Source organism: Phyllostomus hastatus, unplaced genomic scaffold (assembly GCF_019186645.2).
Source record: "Phyllostomus hastatus isolate PE091 unplaced genomic scaffold, TTU_PhHast_1.1 phas_contig_34, whole genome shotgun sequence".
Lineage (NCBI taxonomy): Eukaryota > Metazoa > Chordata > Mammalia > Chiroptera > Phyllostomidae > Phyllostomus > Phyllostomus hastatus.
Genome location: NW_025333857.1, coordinates 24,941,073 through 24,958,966, shown reverse-complemented (window position 1 = coordinate 24,958,966; position 17,894 = coordinate 24,941,073). Strand labels below are relative to the sequence as shown.

At 44.8% G+C, this 17,894-nt stretch overlaps 1 protein-coding gene across 4 annotated transcripts in view; it reads left to right on the top strand.

Annotated features, from left to right (window-relative positions):
- RCL1 (RNA terminal phosphate cyclase like 1) overlaps window positions 1-12,552 on the top strand; it is a 57,612-nt gene extending 45,060 nt beyond the window's left edge. For all 4 annotated transcript variants that reach the window (XM_045840705.1, XM_045840707.1, XM_045840708.1 and 1 more), the window contains 2 exons: window positions 2,292-2,395; window positions 12,227-12,552. In XM_045840705.1, coding sequence (XP_045696661.1) covers window positions 2,292-2,395; window positions 12,227-12,377 — 255 coding nt within the window. In that variant the 3' untranslated portion in view covers window positions 12,378-12,552. The remainder of the gene's footprint in view (window positions 1-2,291; window positions 2,396-12,226) is intronic.
- The last annotated feature ends 5,342 nt before the right edge of the window (window positions 12,553-17,894 follow it).

Sequence of the window (17,894 nt, the reverse complement as noted above, 5' to 3'; positions counted from 1 at the left end):
TCAGTTCAAGTCCCCACCTCCCCAACGCCTTACCCTGGTGCGGTGAGTGACAGCCCCTCCCGGCTCCCCTTGGCCGTCCGGTGTCCACAGCCCTCAGTGGCTGCAGAGCTTTGGCTTCACCTCAGATTGTTTCTGCTTCCTGCTTGTATTTCATCTTTTAGCCAGACTGAAGCCACATTCAGTGAGATTGAAGCCAGTGAGATTCAGCCCACAAGGGTTGTATCCTCTGCTGAGGGGTGACCCCACCACGCCCTCCATGGTATCCTGTACACAGAGCCCCCAAAGTATTTATTGTGCAAAATGCTGGTCTAGCACATAGTCAAAATTGATACAAGTCGGTTGAGAATGATGGAATAGCAGCGTAGTGATAGGAAGCAGAAGTCGAAGAGGACAGCTTAATTTTAGACCGCCTTACTGGGTTGGCCCAAAAGTACATTTAGTTTTTTCTGTAAAATAAGATTCATTTTGCATTTGCACCAGTAACTTTATTGATTTGGATATTTTGAGTATGTCAGCTGTCCCCATGTGGTATGATGTTGGATATTCTCAGTTAATGTCTTGATTTGATTGCTCTCAACTTCGGCTGGTCTGCCCAATCATGGAGCATTGTCCAGCGAGAAACCTCCAGCACCAAACTTTACAAACCACTTCTGACGCATTCGATCTGTCACAGCACCTTCTCCATACACTGCACAAATCTTTTCTTGCGTTTTAGTTGTGTTTTCACCTTTATTGAAATAATAGAGCATAATATGCCAAAAATGTTGCATATTTTCTTCCATCTTCAATATTAAAATGGCTGCACAAAAATTCACCAATTAAAAACACGTACCAATATGACAGCTGTCACGATACAATCTAACAAAATTGTTCTGAATGAAAAAGTTAAAGATAACTAAGCGCTACTAGAGCCATCTTACAAAAACCGAACAATCTTTTTAGCCAACCCAAGTGAAAAGCAACAAGTTTTATAAAACACTTTTGTTGGTCCTCATATTTTCTATTGGTCACACTTTCTTTTTTGGATGGAAATATGTATGCTATACTTGCTCTTGTCCTAACATTTGCTTAGTGGGGGTAAATACCATTTAAGGGTGTTTAATACCCTTTAAGGGTGTTTTAAAATACCCTTTAAAGGGTAGGGTATTAAATACCCTTTAAATACCCTTTAAGTGTAGGGAGAGCAATAGATTTTCTTAAAGGCTAGCTGTAGGATAAAGCCACTTTATTTTCCTACGCCATTGTCATAAATGAAGTCTGACAGCAAAGAGTGAGTGTCTGTGCCTGAGAATCGATTTATTCCCTACACTACAGGCATTTAAAAAGGAGAGAGGTGTGTGCCGCAGTGAGTGGCCACCTGTTCTGCTTCTAGTCTGGGACTCGAGGCTTGGCCAGTGATGTGCCATCATCAGAAACTGGGTTCTTTTTGTGACATGTACAAAATGTGTAGAAATTCAAGGTCATCCTACTTTCACTGTGTACAGTGTAAGTTTGAATTGTTTTAAGTAAAGTTTTCCCAGAAAGAATGATCAGAAAGGAAGACATTTTTAAGGCACGCATGTAAACAGTAGTAATGCATACATCTAGTAGAAGCAGAATAGCTAAAATGGTTGGGAAATTAAAAAATGAAAGAAAGGCAACCAAAACGTTTCTCAGGAGAAAGTTCGTGAGAATTCTGTTCTGCTTATTGGTTTGAAAGAAAAGGAATGAACAGTGGGGAAAATAGTGCATAAGTAATAAGAATGGATGGAGCCAATCTTAATAGTTCTTCAGTTTTAAGGCACACAGAAAGGGTAGAGAGGAGGAACTAATGTAACTTGGCGAGCAGTTTTTGAATGTGACTAAGTCTTACAGGTAAAGGTCCTTTCATGTCACATTGACTGTGGTGTTCCACAAAAGTAAATAACTACAAGTGCGTTCACTTTGCCCTCATTAGTTACCTATACATTTCCGAGAAACTGATTTTGCTGTTTTGTTTGTATGTCCTACTGCTGCTTTAATTAGAAGGGAAAGTTTTGCTTTTCTCTAGATGCACCTCTGTAAACTCAGTGTCTCTATTTATTCTGATAGTCTCAGCTAATACAGTTGTTTCAATTAACTATTAGTTTAACCCCCACAGTTAAGTGATATAGGAATGACTCTTAAAAGACTCGTATTCTGTTTTATAATTGCTTAAAGTTTGCAGTTTGCTCTTCTGTGGTTCTGATATCCTTGGTATTTGTGGCTGTTTTCTTGTTTTTCCATTTTCTGGTTGGTGTAACGATTAATCTTTAAAGTGTTTGTATTTATAGGGTGGATGTGTGGACTCGACCAACCAGAGCCTGGCTCTATTGTTTATGACCCTGGGACAACAGGATGTCTCCAAAGTCCTGCTCGGACCACTCTCTCCCTACACGTGAGTTGTTTTCTTTCAGCCTCGTTATGCTGAAATTCCAATGGCATGAAATGACAGAGGTGTTGTACTGTGCACAGCTTATCAGTGTGAACACCTGCCTGTTCGGATCCTTGAATAAGCCAGAGGTTGTCGCTCTTAACCTGGTGTTTAACAAGATTCTTGCCTTTCTCCCCCTCCTGTAGTTTCATCATTTCCATCTCTCACTTCCATGTCCTTGAAGTTGTGTGGTATACTAGGCAGTTCTTTTGTCTATGCTTTAGATTTTTTCCCATTTTGGAGGTAAACTCCAGATTTCCATTTTAGCTTGGATTTTTTGAGTTTTTTTAATCCCTCTTTTCCGTAGCTGTGGCAAATAGGGCTGTCCTTTCGTCCAAGATGATAGGGTATAAACTGACTGGAAAGATGAAGAACAAGGCAATATGTATAGTAATGCCGTCGGACTGGTAGGGAAATTGTAAAGGTGAGTTTGTGGCCGTTGGATGTTACCGGAAGTTGACGGCTGAGGTATTAAAGCAAGCACTCTCCAAAAAGAGCAGCTCATCAAAGACTTGAATTAGTGAATGAGTTTGCTGTACCAGCCTGTTTGAGCGCTGACATCTGGCTGTATGTATGTGTGCCAGAAATCATTACATGGCCATCGGTGGGTTGGGCCTTGCGTGGGAGGAGATACTCAGGTAGATAAGAGACTGAACTGTCCTTTTTCGGTTATCATGGTACCGATGCTGTATATCTGAAAGGTACAGTACTGTGATAACTGAAGAATGGTGGTGCCATCACATTGAGAAAGGGCAAGCACTGCTGAGGGGGCGTTGCACCATTGGGTCATTGCTGGGGGGCATGGAGACCAGGAGCTTGACAGATTCTTTTGCAGGGGTTTTTTAAATTTTGTGTTGGTAGTGAAGATCTTTTTGGAAAAAGGAAATGGAAGAAAATACATTCTGTTAGCAATGGGAGAAGACTGATAAGCAGCAAACTGATGAGGACTGCATTATCTGCTGACAACTTGTGTAAAGTGTTTCACAGGACAGGAAGCCTGAAGTTGGGTAATCCTCCGAGGCACGCCAGCACCAGGAATCAGCATTGCTAAAATAGACTGTGCAGTTAAAAGGCATTTGGAGGGGAGGTGAGGACTGGGAGTACAGCACCCTACGTGCAGAGATTCGCTTCCTGCAGGGAATTTGCTGGAAGCGGCCGACAGTCTGTGGCCACCACGGCCCCATCAGCTTCTCGGCTCTCTCTTTGCTCCTGCTCTCCCAGCCTCGGCTGCGGGGCAGCAGCAGGGCTGGTTGCTCACACAGCGCTGAGACTGTGTCCAGACGTGTGTAGTTGTGGGGCATGAGGTTTGGCAGAACATTATGTGAGAAATGGAATGCATGTTTTTATTTTTCCTTGACACTTTTTTTTTTTTTTTGCCCTTAGAGATTTTTTTTTTCCAGTTTAGCTATAGGGCCTTTATACCTTTTCAAGACAGCAGCCCCTGTGGAGATCGTCAAGATGTGACTGGATTTTATTTTGTTAAGTTCCTGTGCTCTCCTTGACATACTCTCTCACCAAACATTAATTGTAGTGTCTAGTCTTCAGAAACGTTGCCTAAAATTACTGCGTCTCCCAGGAAAACAAAGTGGTGTACTCTGAATGGAGTTTTACAGGACTGGGGCAAAACGCAAATTATGTGTGAGACTTGGGCTATCTTTCTCTGGATTTCCTGCCTCTCCGGGTTTCATGCAAGGGGGGCTGCTGTGGGGTGGGAAAGGGCAAGTTTCCTTTCTCTTTGGTAAGCTGGCATGGGGGGGGCGGTGTGGGGGTTATAAGGAGTTTGTTTTTGAAAGTTGTATCTGTTCTGGACCCTTTTCCCCTTTCTCATTGTGGGAGGTTGCAGTGGCCCAAAATGATGAAGGATGAAGATAGGAAGAAATACATATCCTTCAGGAACCCAGTGGGCAAAGTTAACGTCGTATTTGTGGGTGCAGTTCAGGGTAAAAAAGGCCTAGAGTCTATCTTCAGTATAATCATGGTTGGGGGGTCAGTTTATCCTAGCTGGATTCAAGAGTTTGAAGAGCAAACTACCATTTATTTTTACGTATGGTTAAAGTCATAAAGGTCCGTTTTTTGAAATCTCAAATTTCTCAAGAAAACTAGAAGCAAGACCCTCCTTGGGCTAAAAAAATGTGTTGTTGTTTTGGCAGTGTTCACATTCTGATTTGTCTAAATAGCTTTTTAAATGTGTCTTTTTTAACAGAGCATGGAGATTAAGGAGGATGCTTTTTCTTGCAATATTGCTTTCAAACCCTTTCTGAAAAGTAAGGTCTGGGTTCTTCCTTTTATTCTTCCCTCTGTCCTGCTTATGTTGGGCTTCCTGAGTTATTCTTTTTTTCATCCAGCTATGTTACTTGAGAAGGCAAGTCTATGTATGAAATTCCTCACAAAATCCAGAGAGTTTTTTCAGTAGAATTAAAATAGTGCTGGATAACATACTGGTATGTGGAGAATCTCTTTTTATAAAATTAATATTTTTTTTTCTTTTTTAAGATTTATTTATTTATTTCTAGAGGGGAGGGGAGGGAGAAAGAGAGGGAGAGAAACATCAATGTGTGGTTGCCACTTGCGTGCTTGCCACTGGGGACCTGGCCTGCAACCCAGGCATGTGCCCTGACTGGGAATTGAATTGGTGACCCTTGGTTTGCAGGCCGGTGGTCAACCCACTGAGCCACACCAGCCAGGGCTAATTTAATCTTTGTTGTTTTTTTTCCCATTACCATTTAGTTTCCTTTCCCTCACTCTTCCCAGCAATCACCACACTGTTGTTCATATCCATGAGTCCTTTTTCCTTTTGCTCAGTGCCTCCACCAGCTATCATTCTGCTCTCCATCTATGAGTCTGTCCCCATTTTCCTTGTTAGCTCAGTTTGTTTATTAGATTCCTCATATGAGTGAAATCATATGGTATTTGTCTTTCTCTGACTGGCTTATTTCACTTAGCATAATACTGTCCAGGTGCATCCATGCTGTCACAAAGGGTAAAAGTTTCTTCTTTTTTATGACTGAGTAGTATTCCATTGTGTGAATGTACCATAGTTGTTTTATCTACTCACCCACAGATGGACACGGGCTGCTGCCCTGTCTTGGCAATTCTAAATAACACTGCAAAGGACATAGGGATGCTTATGTTCTTTCAAATTAGTTTTGTGGGTTTCTTCGGTTACATTCCCAGAAGTGGGGATCACTGGGTCAAAAGGCAGATCCATTTTTAATTTTTTGAGGTATCACCTGAAGAATCTATTTCCGTTCAATTGGTTGAATTTTAAGGGTTTACAGTTGGTGACAGTGGTTCTATCTTCCCCTGGGAAAGCTTAATATTACAGTTTAGGGAGGGTTTATACTTTTATATACTTAAAAATGGAATCAACAGCAAGAAAATAGCAACTTTCACAAATTAATTATGGTTGCTGACTGTGGTTACCAGAGCTTTCTACATTTTGTTGGTACGTGGAGGTTGAAGTGCAGCCCGTCTGATTTCAGGCCTGGCTCCGCCCTGGGGCCCCGGGAGATCATGGTCATGAGCATCTCTGAGCCTTGGTCCTGTCTGCGGAGAAGGCAAACGGGCCTGCAGGCATGGGCTTGTGGAGATGGAGCGAAGCTTAAATAAGATCAGGCACTTAGTGTTCCCAGCAGTGCTGTATGCCTGGCAGAGCTCGGTCAGTGCTGGCCATGCTGGCCACTGCGGTTTCCACCCAGACACCCCTTTGTCCTGCTGCAGTCTGGGACATCCAGGCTCCTGTTAAGGTCACTTTGAACACTAGGAGGCCCAGTAAACTTGCTTTGGGTAGTTTCCGGGCTAGAGTCAGCTGTAAATTTGCTCAGATATCTGTAAATTTATATCTGTTAATTTTTAAATGTATGACTAGCTTCCTGCAGTCATATTGCTAAACAAAACTATGCACATCTTATTTACTGTCTCCAAGTATTCTGTAAAGTAGGTGTTTATTTAACAAAAACTTAATAGAATTTACTGTTGGCTGGATGTGGTCTTAAGGCTATCCAAATATGAACTCACTTAGTTTTCATAATGACCCAGTGAGGGTGACAGAGACAGGTGCTAGTACACACTCCACTTTGCAGGTGAGGGGACTGAGGCACGGAGGGGCTGAGTTGCAGGCCCAGGATCACGCGGTCAGCACCTGGAGTTCAGACCCAGGCAGTCTCGTCCAGAGTCCATGCTTCCCTGACCCACTGCTCTTATGTAAGTGCTGGGATTCCATCCACACTGGTGGACTCCAGACGCTTCCCCGCCCGAGGCAGGCAGCCATGCTACATTTTTTCGGAGAGTTCTCATTTCAGATGCTGCTGTAAAATGATCTCCTTCTATCTTTATTTGGAGGTCTAAAATGAACCGTGCTGCTTTGGGATTTTTGTCCCTTTAATAAATGACCCCTTTCTGCTGCTTGAGAAGTGCTGGGGAGTGAGAGCCCAGGGTCCTTGTTAAACACGGACTGGCTGGGGGTTCTTGGCTTGCCCACCTGTCGCACAGCAGCGTGCAGATCACAGGAAACCGTGCGGGGAGACTAATGTGCTGGCTGGGCCTGCGGCTGTTTGGGTTCGGTTGTTTGACTGCTCTCCTGAGCCAGCAGGATGCCATGCCACCTTACATTTGTGATTTAATTGTGTTTAAATTGCTGCAGAGCCCTGTTGCCTTCATTGAGCTGTTTGAACCCCAGAATATATTTGGCATATGGTAAAAGCAAGTGATGTCTTTACTTTTCAGATGAGAGAGAGGTCAGTGAGTGTGTAACTGCTGCCTTAGTGAGTTTTGAACCAAACTTGTCCTGGGACCCACATCTCCCAACAGTGCCACCAGCCTGTCTGCCTCCTTCTGCCTTTATAACCCAGTTTAATGACTTAGTTTTTAGATCAGAGGCCAGCTGGGCTTTGGAAAAGCCACTATTTGGCAGAAAAAGCACTGACAATACATTTTAAAAGCTGAGGCGTGATGACTGTAGGGGGCCCACCCAGATCTCTTATCCCCGCCAAGACCTGAGAAGTAGTGTCTCCAATATCCAAGTGGCTTGGTGGAGCAGGAATTGGGACCCTCTGTTGTCATTTGGGAGCTGCCAGAGGAAGAGAGCTCCCCAGGATTGCTTTCTCCCCCACCCCCTAACAGGTGTCAGAAGAGGAACTCGGTGTGAGGGGCTGTATTTTAAGGGGCAGGGCCCAGCAACCTGGCCAGTCCTGGGCAGTTGGGATTCACTGGACAGACAACTTTGAACCCCAGCGGCTGTCACCTGCTGACCAGCAGTGCTGGCAGGAACAGCCTGCTCTGGGAAGATGCACAGGAGAAATTATCTCCATGTTCCAGGGTTCCCCAAAACCTGCTTTTGTGGGTGGCCTGGAGGCTTTCATGAGAAGTCAGTTACTGTTTGTTTGTTTTTGAATAAATCACTTTGTATTGGGGGGTGGTTTACTACAGATACAGTTCTCTAAGTCCTTCACAGGGGAGTTGCACAGTCCCATCTGCCTGACATGGTTAGTGTGAAAAGCTACCAGTCACACTGTGCGAGGGTTCTCTGTCAGGGAGCAGCACTGCCCTCAGCATGCTGGGGCACTCGCTACCTGGCTGTGCAGCCACGTGGTTGTGTCTGGCAAGTGTGGATCTGCAGAACAGCGTTTGGAAGGAGAGGGATGGGAAGGGGTGGGGTGTGGTGGGGCCGTGTGTGGCTGGAGCCATGCAGACCCGTGGGGCTGTGGAGAGAAGGCTGCGGATCAGCACTGGATGTGACTGTTCGGCTGTGTGCCCATATGGGGCAGGTTTACTCTGTTTGCTTTTCGTTTTCTTAAAGACACTATTTGTTAGGATTTAATATTGTCTGTGGTTATTTCTCCGCTTCTGAGCGTATTTGCTTTTTGACAACCCAGCTATAGGTGACAGAGAATGTGGGGCTGGAGGTGGGAGGACATTCTGAAACATACCTTAATCCTTTTCCGTATACGGTCTTTCTCAGATAGGTTGAGGGGTTGGCAGAACATTATGTAAAAAATGGAACAGACTTTACTTTTTCTAACTATTCCAAAAACTACAAATACCCCACAGCTGCAAATATGTAGGCCTTCACACTCAAACCTGTGTTTCTCCTGTCCTTCTCCAAGAGATCAGAAGCAAGTTGAGGCCTCTTAGGAGTCCTGCCAGCTGGGGAGGGTGTCTGGCTTTCCCAGCACAGTTGAACGATTCACAGTAACTTGGGCTGGGGCGGCTCTGGGAGCGGGCCTGCCTTAGAGCCGAGAGAGAGAACAAGCTGTTTTCTCCTTGGAGTGCAGGGGAGTGGGTGAGGTGGCTGGCTTTGTCCATCTGCACTGCTGCCAGCTGGACCCTTTGCCCACAGATGTGGACTGTTTATCTGTGGGTTTGATGTGTTTGTTTTCTTTTTTCCTAAGGACAGGGTGGGGTGAAGAGCAAAAAAACTGAAAATTGGTTAGTAAGACAGGAAAGCCAGCAGGGGAAGAACTGACTTCCCTTAATTGCTAAGAATGCTGAAGTCATTTCTCAAAATTAGTCCTTACTCCTAAATTCTCGTTTGTGCCTCATTATTGAATGCCTAGCAGTTATAGTGGGTTTCAATGATATCTTAAGGTCATTGCCTTTGAGATGCTTATATAATTTACCAAGGGGGGGGCAATTGTGAGACAACTACACATAAGCGTTTAATTAGATGCCACAAGCAGAGCCAAGAATGCTGGAGGGTTATTGGCCAGGGAATGCTTTGCAGAAGAGTTGAAAAATGGTAAGTTATTTTATATTTTAAAGAAAGAGATGAAGTAGCATGATCCTAGGTGGAAGAGGAGTAAAGAAGTGAGGAATTTATCTGTGAGCATGCAGCGCTTACCAGAACTACTCTCTAGGGCAGTTCCTGTTAACCCCTGACATGCCTGCCGGTCACGTCAGTCAGCCAGACGGGGTGAGGAATTGTTTCGGCCCCCTTTTCTCCTTTTTGTCTCTCCCTCCCTTAGCTAAATCAAGTGGAACGGGAATAGGGAAAGGGGAAAATTCATCGCAGTAGGCTTTAGGCTTTGTACTTAGTTTGGTATATACTGTAAGGGTGGGAGCCAGGATCAATACTTTTGTTAAACTTCACAAATGTTTTGTGAAGTTATATCTCTTTGTTGAGGTATAATTCATATGCTGCACATTAAACTGTACAGTTCAGGAACATTTGAGATCTTGTTCCCCGGCGTATGTCATCAAATTGGATCAAACTCTTACAAAAATTAAAAAATGATATTAATAAAATGTACAGTTCAGTGGTTTTTAGTATATTCACAAAGTTGTGTAAACATAACCACAGTCTAATGTTAGGACATTTTCACCACTCCAGAAAGAAATCGTTTGCCCATCAGTGGTTGTTCTCTGTCAGCCTAAGCAGCCCCCGGTCTGCCTTCTGCCTGTAGTAGACTGGCCTATTCTGTCCATTCCATGTAAACAGATTCCGACAGTGCGGGCTTCTTGGTGACCAGCTTCTTTTCACCTAGCACAGTGTTTTCCGAGATCACTCATGTTGTAGCGTGTGTCAGTGTTTTGTTCCTTTTTATAGCTGAATAATATCCCGTTGTATGGATGGACTGCATTTGTAAGTTCATTAGTTGGTGGGCACTGTTGTTTCCACTTTTTGACTGTTATGAATAATGCCGTATTGAACATTTGTGTTCTAAAAACACAAGGTTTTGTGTGGGTATATGCTTTCATTTATCTTGTGTATATATTTAAAAATGGAATTGCTAGATCATATGATTACTCTTTGTTTAACATTTTGAGGAACTGCCAGGCTGTTTTCCATAGTGGTGATAATTTTCTGTTTTCCGCCCGAACCGCACATTAGTTACTATCTGTCTCTTCGATGGTAACCATTCTGCTGGGTGTGAAGGGGCAGCTCACAGCGGTTTCGGTGTCGCCGCCCTGTGACTGGTGATGTGGAGCAAGTGTTCATGTGCTCCCCGGCTTCGTGCGTGTCGTCTTCAGGGAGCTCTCTGTTCAGACCCTTTATCTGTTTTTAAATTGGGTTATTTGGTTTTTTATTATTGTGTTGTAAGAATTCTTTATATATTCTAGATATTAATCCCTTATCAGATACATGATTTGCAAATATTTTCTCCTATTCTGGGGATTGTATTTTCACTTTTCTTGATAGTGTCCACAAAATATTTTAATTTTGATAAAGTCCAATTTATTTTTCTTTCATCACTCTATCTTTTGTGTTCTAAGAAGCCATTGCCTAGTCCAAGACCATGAAGATTTACTGCTGTGAGTGTCATTGTTATAGCGCTTACATGCAGATCTTTCGATTCGTACTGAGTTACTTTGTGTGCGTGAAGTGAAGAAAGGGCCTGCCTGTGTGAAGCTGTTCCGGCACCATTCATTGAGAAGGTTATTCTTTCCTCTTCGAGTTGTCTTGGCACCCTTTTTGATAATGAGTTGAACATAAAATGAGTGGGCTTATTTCTTGAGTCTCAATTCTGTTCCATTGATCTGCATGTCAGGATCAGTGTTTTGAAAGCTCCTCAGACGATTCCATGTGCGTTTGGCTCTGAGACCCGTCTGGCTGGGGCAGGGACTTTGGGCGCTTCAACGGGCAGGGAGCACACACAGGATTGCTGGTACTTTATCACAGATATGCAGAACGTCTGTTCATAACTGAACCAGTGTTTTCAGACTTGCCTGATAAAAATCACTGGGGGTGCTTATGAATAACAGATACCTGGTTCCTGTGCAGCAGGAAGGCAGGGTCTGGAAAAGGTGGAGAGGGGACGTCTTTGCATATGGCCTGTGATTCTGGGCTCTTCCACATGGACATGCCTTCCCTGTCATGTTTAATGGATTCTCCAGGTGGGTGTTGTGGTCAGGGTAGCTGGGACGGTGCTAGATCTGCTAGGCGAGACCAGTAGAAGCCTGCATACCCAGACCGTGGTCCTTCCATAGCACTGCTGTTCCCAGGGTACTCTGGAGGTGAAGCCATAGCTCTGTCTTAAGGAAGATGACAACAAACAGCCCCCATGAAATTTCTCACTGTACTTCCTGTGAGCCCTTTCTTGGCCACCTTATTTAATACTGCCTCCTGCCATATATACACAGATATTGTTTACCCACATTTCCTTCCCATCTGCTTGCTTACTTTAATAATTTTAATTATAAATTTAATAATTATAATAAATGAATTATAAATATAATAATTATAAATTTAATAATTTAAAATTATTTAAATTTCCCTTTTCAAGAATATTTAACTTACCTTGTCTGCCCCACTAGATTGAAAACTTCATGTGAGAGGGGATTTTTAGTTCACTGCAACATCACCAGCAGCAAGAACAGTGCCTGGCACATTGCAGGAGGTCGATGAACATTTGTTTAGTGAATGGAAGGTGCTGTGGATGCTGAGGGATGAAGAGAGAGACCCAAGCTTGTCTGACATCAGCAGTAGTCGTTCTGCTTGGTTCTACCGCACGAACCTATGAATCATAACTGCATGTTTCTCACTTTGCAGGAGCCACTCAAAAGATTAACACCATGTTTATGTCCACAGCAATAGTGTATAGGACAAAACTTGTGTGTCGTGTACTAACCTAACTTTATTTAATTCATGTTGTTGTATTGTGTGCATCTCTACACAAATACAAGTCCTCTTTAGAGACTGGTAGGCTATAAATAAGTACAATTTAATCAGCTTTGAGAATTTCTTAGTTTTGGTCACTCTTGATCTGGGAAGTTAAAAGCTTGGGTTCTAGGTGAGAGGAGAGTTTCTTTAAAAATCTAATTCCTCTTTCATTCCTTCCTCTTTTTTTTTTTTTTTAGGATAGAATTTTTGCGGCATTTGAAGAGCTTTTTCCAGATAATGTTTAAAATTGAAACGAAGCCATGTGGTGAAGAACGCAAGGGTGGGGATAAAGTGCTGATGACCTGTGTTGGCATTGGCTTCTCCAACCTTAGCAAGACCCTCAAGTGATGCTGTCACAGAGTAGAAGGCCCTGACGCCCACAGGCAAAGCAGAAGCTGCCAAGGACCCAAAGGGAACTAAGTTCAAATTCATCCAGGACAGAATAACCTCTTATATTAAGGCCTTTAAAAGTTTTCCAATGAAAAACAATCAGAACATCCAAATAAAAGACATTTTTGTATCATGTGGTTTCCAGCCATTTCTCTAGTAGCAGTGACATTCCTTAGGAGGTCCTGTCGTGATGAGAGCCCCCACGGCTCACCTGGACAAAGGGCGTGCCTTCCAGATTCAGCCACGCTGCCAGACCTCTGCCACAGCTGCATACCGGCAGTGCTTCCTCAGCCCACGCACAGGCTCCGTCGTGCGGCTGTCTTCCAGACCTGTGGCTCCTGTCACTGTCCTTTCTGCAAGGACTGACCTTTTTGAACCTTGGTTTCTGTGTAAGGGCTAAATGAGGTAGTATCGGTGGAAAGTCTTTATGAGTAGTTCAGTGTTATGCAAGTTTTAGAAAATGGCCTGTCAGACTATTTCATTCCTTGTCTTCGGAATGGACTCTGCTGTCTTGGAGACAGACTCTGCTCCCTGTCTGTTCACTGTGTGTGGGGCGGGGTGAGGCGGTAAGTGCCTGGGAAGGGCAGGGGTCCAATTAAAGTCTTCAGATATTTTCTATATCTCAGGTGTGCCATACTTTTTATTCTCACAATAACCATGTGATGTAGGTTTTATCTCCACAAGTAAAATTTAAAAGGATATTTTGTTCCTTTGAAATTTATAATGTGAAGACATTAGCTCTCCTGATTTAAAGATGGAATTATAATAGTGTCCGAGTCTGAGACGTTGCCTTACTTACTAGCTAATAAGTCAGATTGTTCCTTTTCCATGGATGCTGCAGAAGACACGAGAGCCTCGGTCAGAGACAGTGAACTTCCTTACTCAGAGCACAGCGAGGGGCAAGAGCTCCATTCTTGTGTTGCTTTCTCCTGTTTCCCAAGTCCCACAGTGGTGACCCGGAGGGCCCCAGGCAGGTGCCACGCACACAGTGGGTTTGCATCACAGCGGAGCAGCAGGCGTGCTTGGGGACTCCTCCCCGCACAGCACGCCTGCTCCTGCTCCAGACGCGGACGTTACTTCATCCCCCGGCCTGCTTGCTGTGAACACAGTTACGAGGAGGGGTGCAGGTAAAGGCCTCCCCAGGGAGAATGTGCACGAGCTCAGGGTTGTGTGTGCGGGGTTGGAGTTGGTAGAAGAGGGAAGATCTCATTCTTTCTACGGGAATTCCAAATGTATTCTCCCCCTGGGGTGGGTTTTTGAAGTATGAAAAGTCTTTGCCGCCTCAGCCCTCTGGGTACCCTGTTGTTTTTCGGTGATTGGGCCGGAGGAAGTTTGTGCTCTGTGGCTGGGAGTGCAGGGGGATGTGGAGTTGGAGGGCTAGCATTGAAGAAGGCCAGACACTTTGAACTGTGTGTTCTACTTGTGGAGAGCTTTATGTGCTTCATTAGTTTCCGTTGCTGCGTAACAAATTACCGCAAATTCAGCAGCTTACAATAACTCTTTGATCATCTCACTCTTCTGTAGGTCAGAGGTCCTGGTGGGCTTGCTTGGGTTCCCTGCTCAGGGTCTCAAGGCTGAGATCCCAAGGTGTCAGCCAGGCTGGGCTCTGAGAAAGACTGTGCTTCTGGGTCATTCAGCTGGCAGAATTCAGGTTGTAAGGACTGGAGTTCTTCGTTTCTGGCTGGCTGGGGACAGCTCTCTGCTTACAAGGCCTGCACACATTTCTCATAACTTGGTTCTCTCCATCTTCAAGCCAGCAATGGTGCATCAAATCCTGTTGCATCAGATTTTTCACGTGCTTTGAATCTGACTTCCTCTTGTGGTATCAGCTGAAGAAAACATTGCTTTTAGACGACTCATCATTGTCCTACCTGGATAGTCTCCCTGCCTTAAGGTCCCCTGATCACAACAGAACCTAGATTAGAGTTTGTATAGCCAGGAGTTGGGAATTTTGATCAGCCATCTGAGAACTTTGCATACTACACATGCTGCAGTCTGACATAGTGCTGCTGATGGTTGGACCCAGATCTTCCAACATGTGGATGCTAAGGGGCCACATGTTGAATACTATTCTGCAGGAGCTTTCCATCTCTTAGAAGAAGCTGTGGCAATGGTACTGTTGGTCAGTTTAGGGTGGCACGTAGACTCCAGGCAGATGATTGCAGGCAGTAGAAGGTACGTGTGCTCCTATCTGCCGTGAACACGGAAGCGTCTGTTGGTTTCTAGCCTTCTATCTGGCACAGCTACGTTTGGAGTAGGAACATCTGGCAGTAGTGGGGATGATACTGCCAAAAGGAGAACAAATTTAATATTTATTTAAACAGTCTGCTCCCAGCCCCTTTTCTCAAATGCCCAAGAGAAACAATACCACTTCTTGGGATGAAGACATCCTGTGCAGGTTGCTGATGCATCTTAGTGACATTTGGCTCCCATGGTCTCTGCCTTATTCTTAGCTTAGCTCCTGGTTGGTCTAGCTACCCCGGGGTAGTTGGGTGGGAGATCAGCGTTTTGAGCTTGGCTTTCTGCCGTGGCTTGTTTGCTTCCTTCGACGGAGACAGACCACTGAGATAGATAGGCCTCTCAATGAAACTGGTGATTTTTTTTAAGCATGACCTTATTGGGGTCAAGGCAGAATCATTGCCTTTGCCTTCCCGTCATTCACCAGGCCATGTTTCTGCTTGTCAACACCCTTCAACTCCATGCTGTGTAAACACCAGCCAGCCAGCCAGCCTCCATCAAGATTATTTTACGGTATTCATCAGGACAGTTGATACGGGGTGGGAGGAACTAGGGTATTGCAACACGACATGCTGATGGGGAAACGGAGGCTCTGCTGAAATCCAAATCTCCCTCATAGGACAGCCAACCCTCGTGGGTTTTTGTTGATGATTTTTTTTTATCTTTTTTGATAAAAAGTGGTAAAGGACATTACTGATTACAGACCAAACAAAAAGAAACCAACAGTTAAGTTGCACCATGGCACCCGTCCTTTCACTGTCACTTTACCACCGAAGCCCACGAAATGGCCATTTTCCCTTCGGTCTTTGTGTTGGGAGACTCAGGAGGGGCCCAGGCTGGTGGTTGGTTATATGGTGACTGAGGGGAAGAGCTGATAGTGCTACATGCGGGGAAAGAAGTAGGCAGGCTGGAGGAGAGAGACTTAAGAAGTGGATAAGATAAAAAAATACATGGAGAAAAGGAAGCACCATGGAAATAAAAAATTACCTCAGTTTGGGCTATGCCCAAGAGATTCACCTGAGGTGAGGGGACAGACCGAGGTGGAGTGAAGCAGTGCATTTACTGGGGGCCCTGGTCGTGGTGAGAGGATCAGAATGCGGGTGTCCACGGACTTCCTGCTGGGACGTGGTGGGAGACCTGCAGAGGTGCCCGTGCACCCTTGCAGCCAGGCTGAGATGAGTGAAGGCAGCGCCACAGGCGGTGTGCCCAGCCTGGAGCTCCCATGCTCCTTACCTGGCTTGAGTGGGTGAGAAGTAGTAACTCATGCTTGGGTGGTGTCCGTGTGCAGACCACTCTGGCCTGTTTTACAGCAGTGACTAATAGTTCGTGGGAATGCCAGTCGGCAAGCCAGGTCTTTCTGCACTCCAGTTGGCTAGCTCCAGGAAGACATTCGAGTGGAACAACTTATCAATGTTTGGCATCTTACAGAGGCCAAACCACATCATTTCTTTACTCACGCAAATAAAGGCTCATTTTGTCAGGGGCTGCCTGGATTTAAAGCTGCTTTAATTCTTTGTCACATTTGGCCCATACCTGTCCGATAGTCTGACCCCAAGCCTGAGACGTGGGCCTTGGGGGCAGCACCTGTTGATGGGCCAGGTCAGAGTTTTTCTGGTCCATCCCATGCTAGTGGTTCTGGATGTGCATCCTGCTCTGCTGAGACCCTCCCGTTGGGTCTGCAAAGGAGGTGATGGTGGTCTCAGCAGGTGAGGCACGCCTGCTTTCTGGCCCAGCTCAGCTGCTGACTAGCAGTTATGACATTAAGTAATTCACCTCTCCACACTTGGGTTTCCTATGCGGAATCAGGGTAGATGTGTGAGTTGGTGCCAGACAAATAAGAAAGATGCCCCTCATTGCCTCTTCTACCCCTCCCCTGCTCTTAGATGTGTTTATTTGGGGCGGCAGGAAGGTTAGTTGGCATGAGTAGTTTTTCAACACACATGTGTTCTCTGACGTCTCCAGGCACTCTATTTCTGGGTTTCGTCCCCATTCCTAAATATTCACATTGATTAATACTTTCTGCTATGATTTGGGAAATGTTTATTCAAACTGATGAAAGTAGTGGAATTTCTAGAAACCAGAAGCCAACTTAAAGACAAAGACAATGAACCAGCCCAGCAATAATACACGCAGCAACTCGCTGCCACCACAGCCAAGGGAGTGGAGGGACTGCTGCTGGGCTCTCTGGTGGCCCATCTCCGTCTTAGGAGAGGAGGGTGGTCCAAAGGAAGGGAAGTGTGGGGGTGGCTGCCTCTCCCTGCTGCATCTGGGAATGGTAGGACATTCGGAGGCTATTTCTAGTCTTTGAGGGAAGACATCGGTGGGGACTATGTATTTTGAAAAGGCGCCTGGCTTGCTACATGTAGGGATCCAATATCAGGTCATGACAAACCACCTCGGGCTATTTTAAGTGCTGCATGTGCTCAGTTTCTGGACCTGCCCGCATACTCCGCCGTTTTGATTTCTCTGCTCGTTTACCTGTTAGGCAATTAAAGGCACTGTGCCTAAGATCTGTAAACTTTGAAAAACCAATAGGGATGTTTGCAAAAAGAAAAACAGCACTGGCTTCAAGTTATGCAAAATTATGCAAAAAGAAGAGCAAAAATAATTATGTTAAATATTCACAAAATAAGTTGTTCCCACCTTAATCTTTAGAGTATTGAAAACAACATAGGTGTGAATTTTTCTTTTCACAAGCATTTCCAGGCACACGCAGTTGCCAAGGAATCATAGTTAATCATCTATTAAATGAGTTGCTGGTCAAACAATTGAAAAGGGAAAGTTACAAAAAGCACTTCAAAACTGTGGGGCGTGAATACATGTTAGTGTGTGGTTTGGTAGTGCTATCATAAGAGACCTAGAGAGCGAAGCCGTGTGAGTGCTCCCCTCCTCGAGCCACCTTGCCAAGCTCGAAGCCTCTTCCACTGCCCAGGTGGCCCTCACCATGCTGCACATTCTCATGGGCCCCTGGCTGCCTCCCGTAAGGTAGTTCTCACCACACTCCACTCTTCTGTAATTCTCCTTCCGGTTAACCTATGCGGGTATGAACTGGGTTCATCTTTTTAGGTTTGGTATAGCCATGATTTTAAAGTTGTTTTTGAAAGCCTCTTTATTTTTAAAAATTTTTATTTATTGATTTTAGGGAGTGAGAGAGAGAAACATCAATTTGTTGTTTCCTAATTAGGCATTCATTGATTTATTCTTTGTATGTGTCCTGATTGGGCATCAAACCCACAA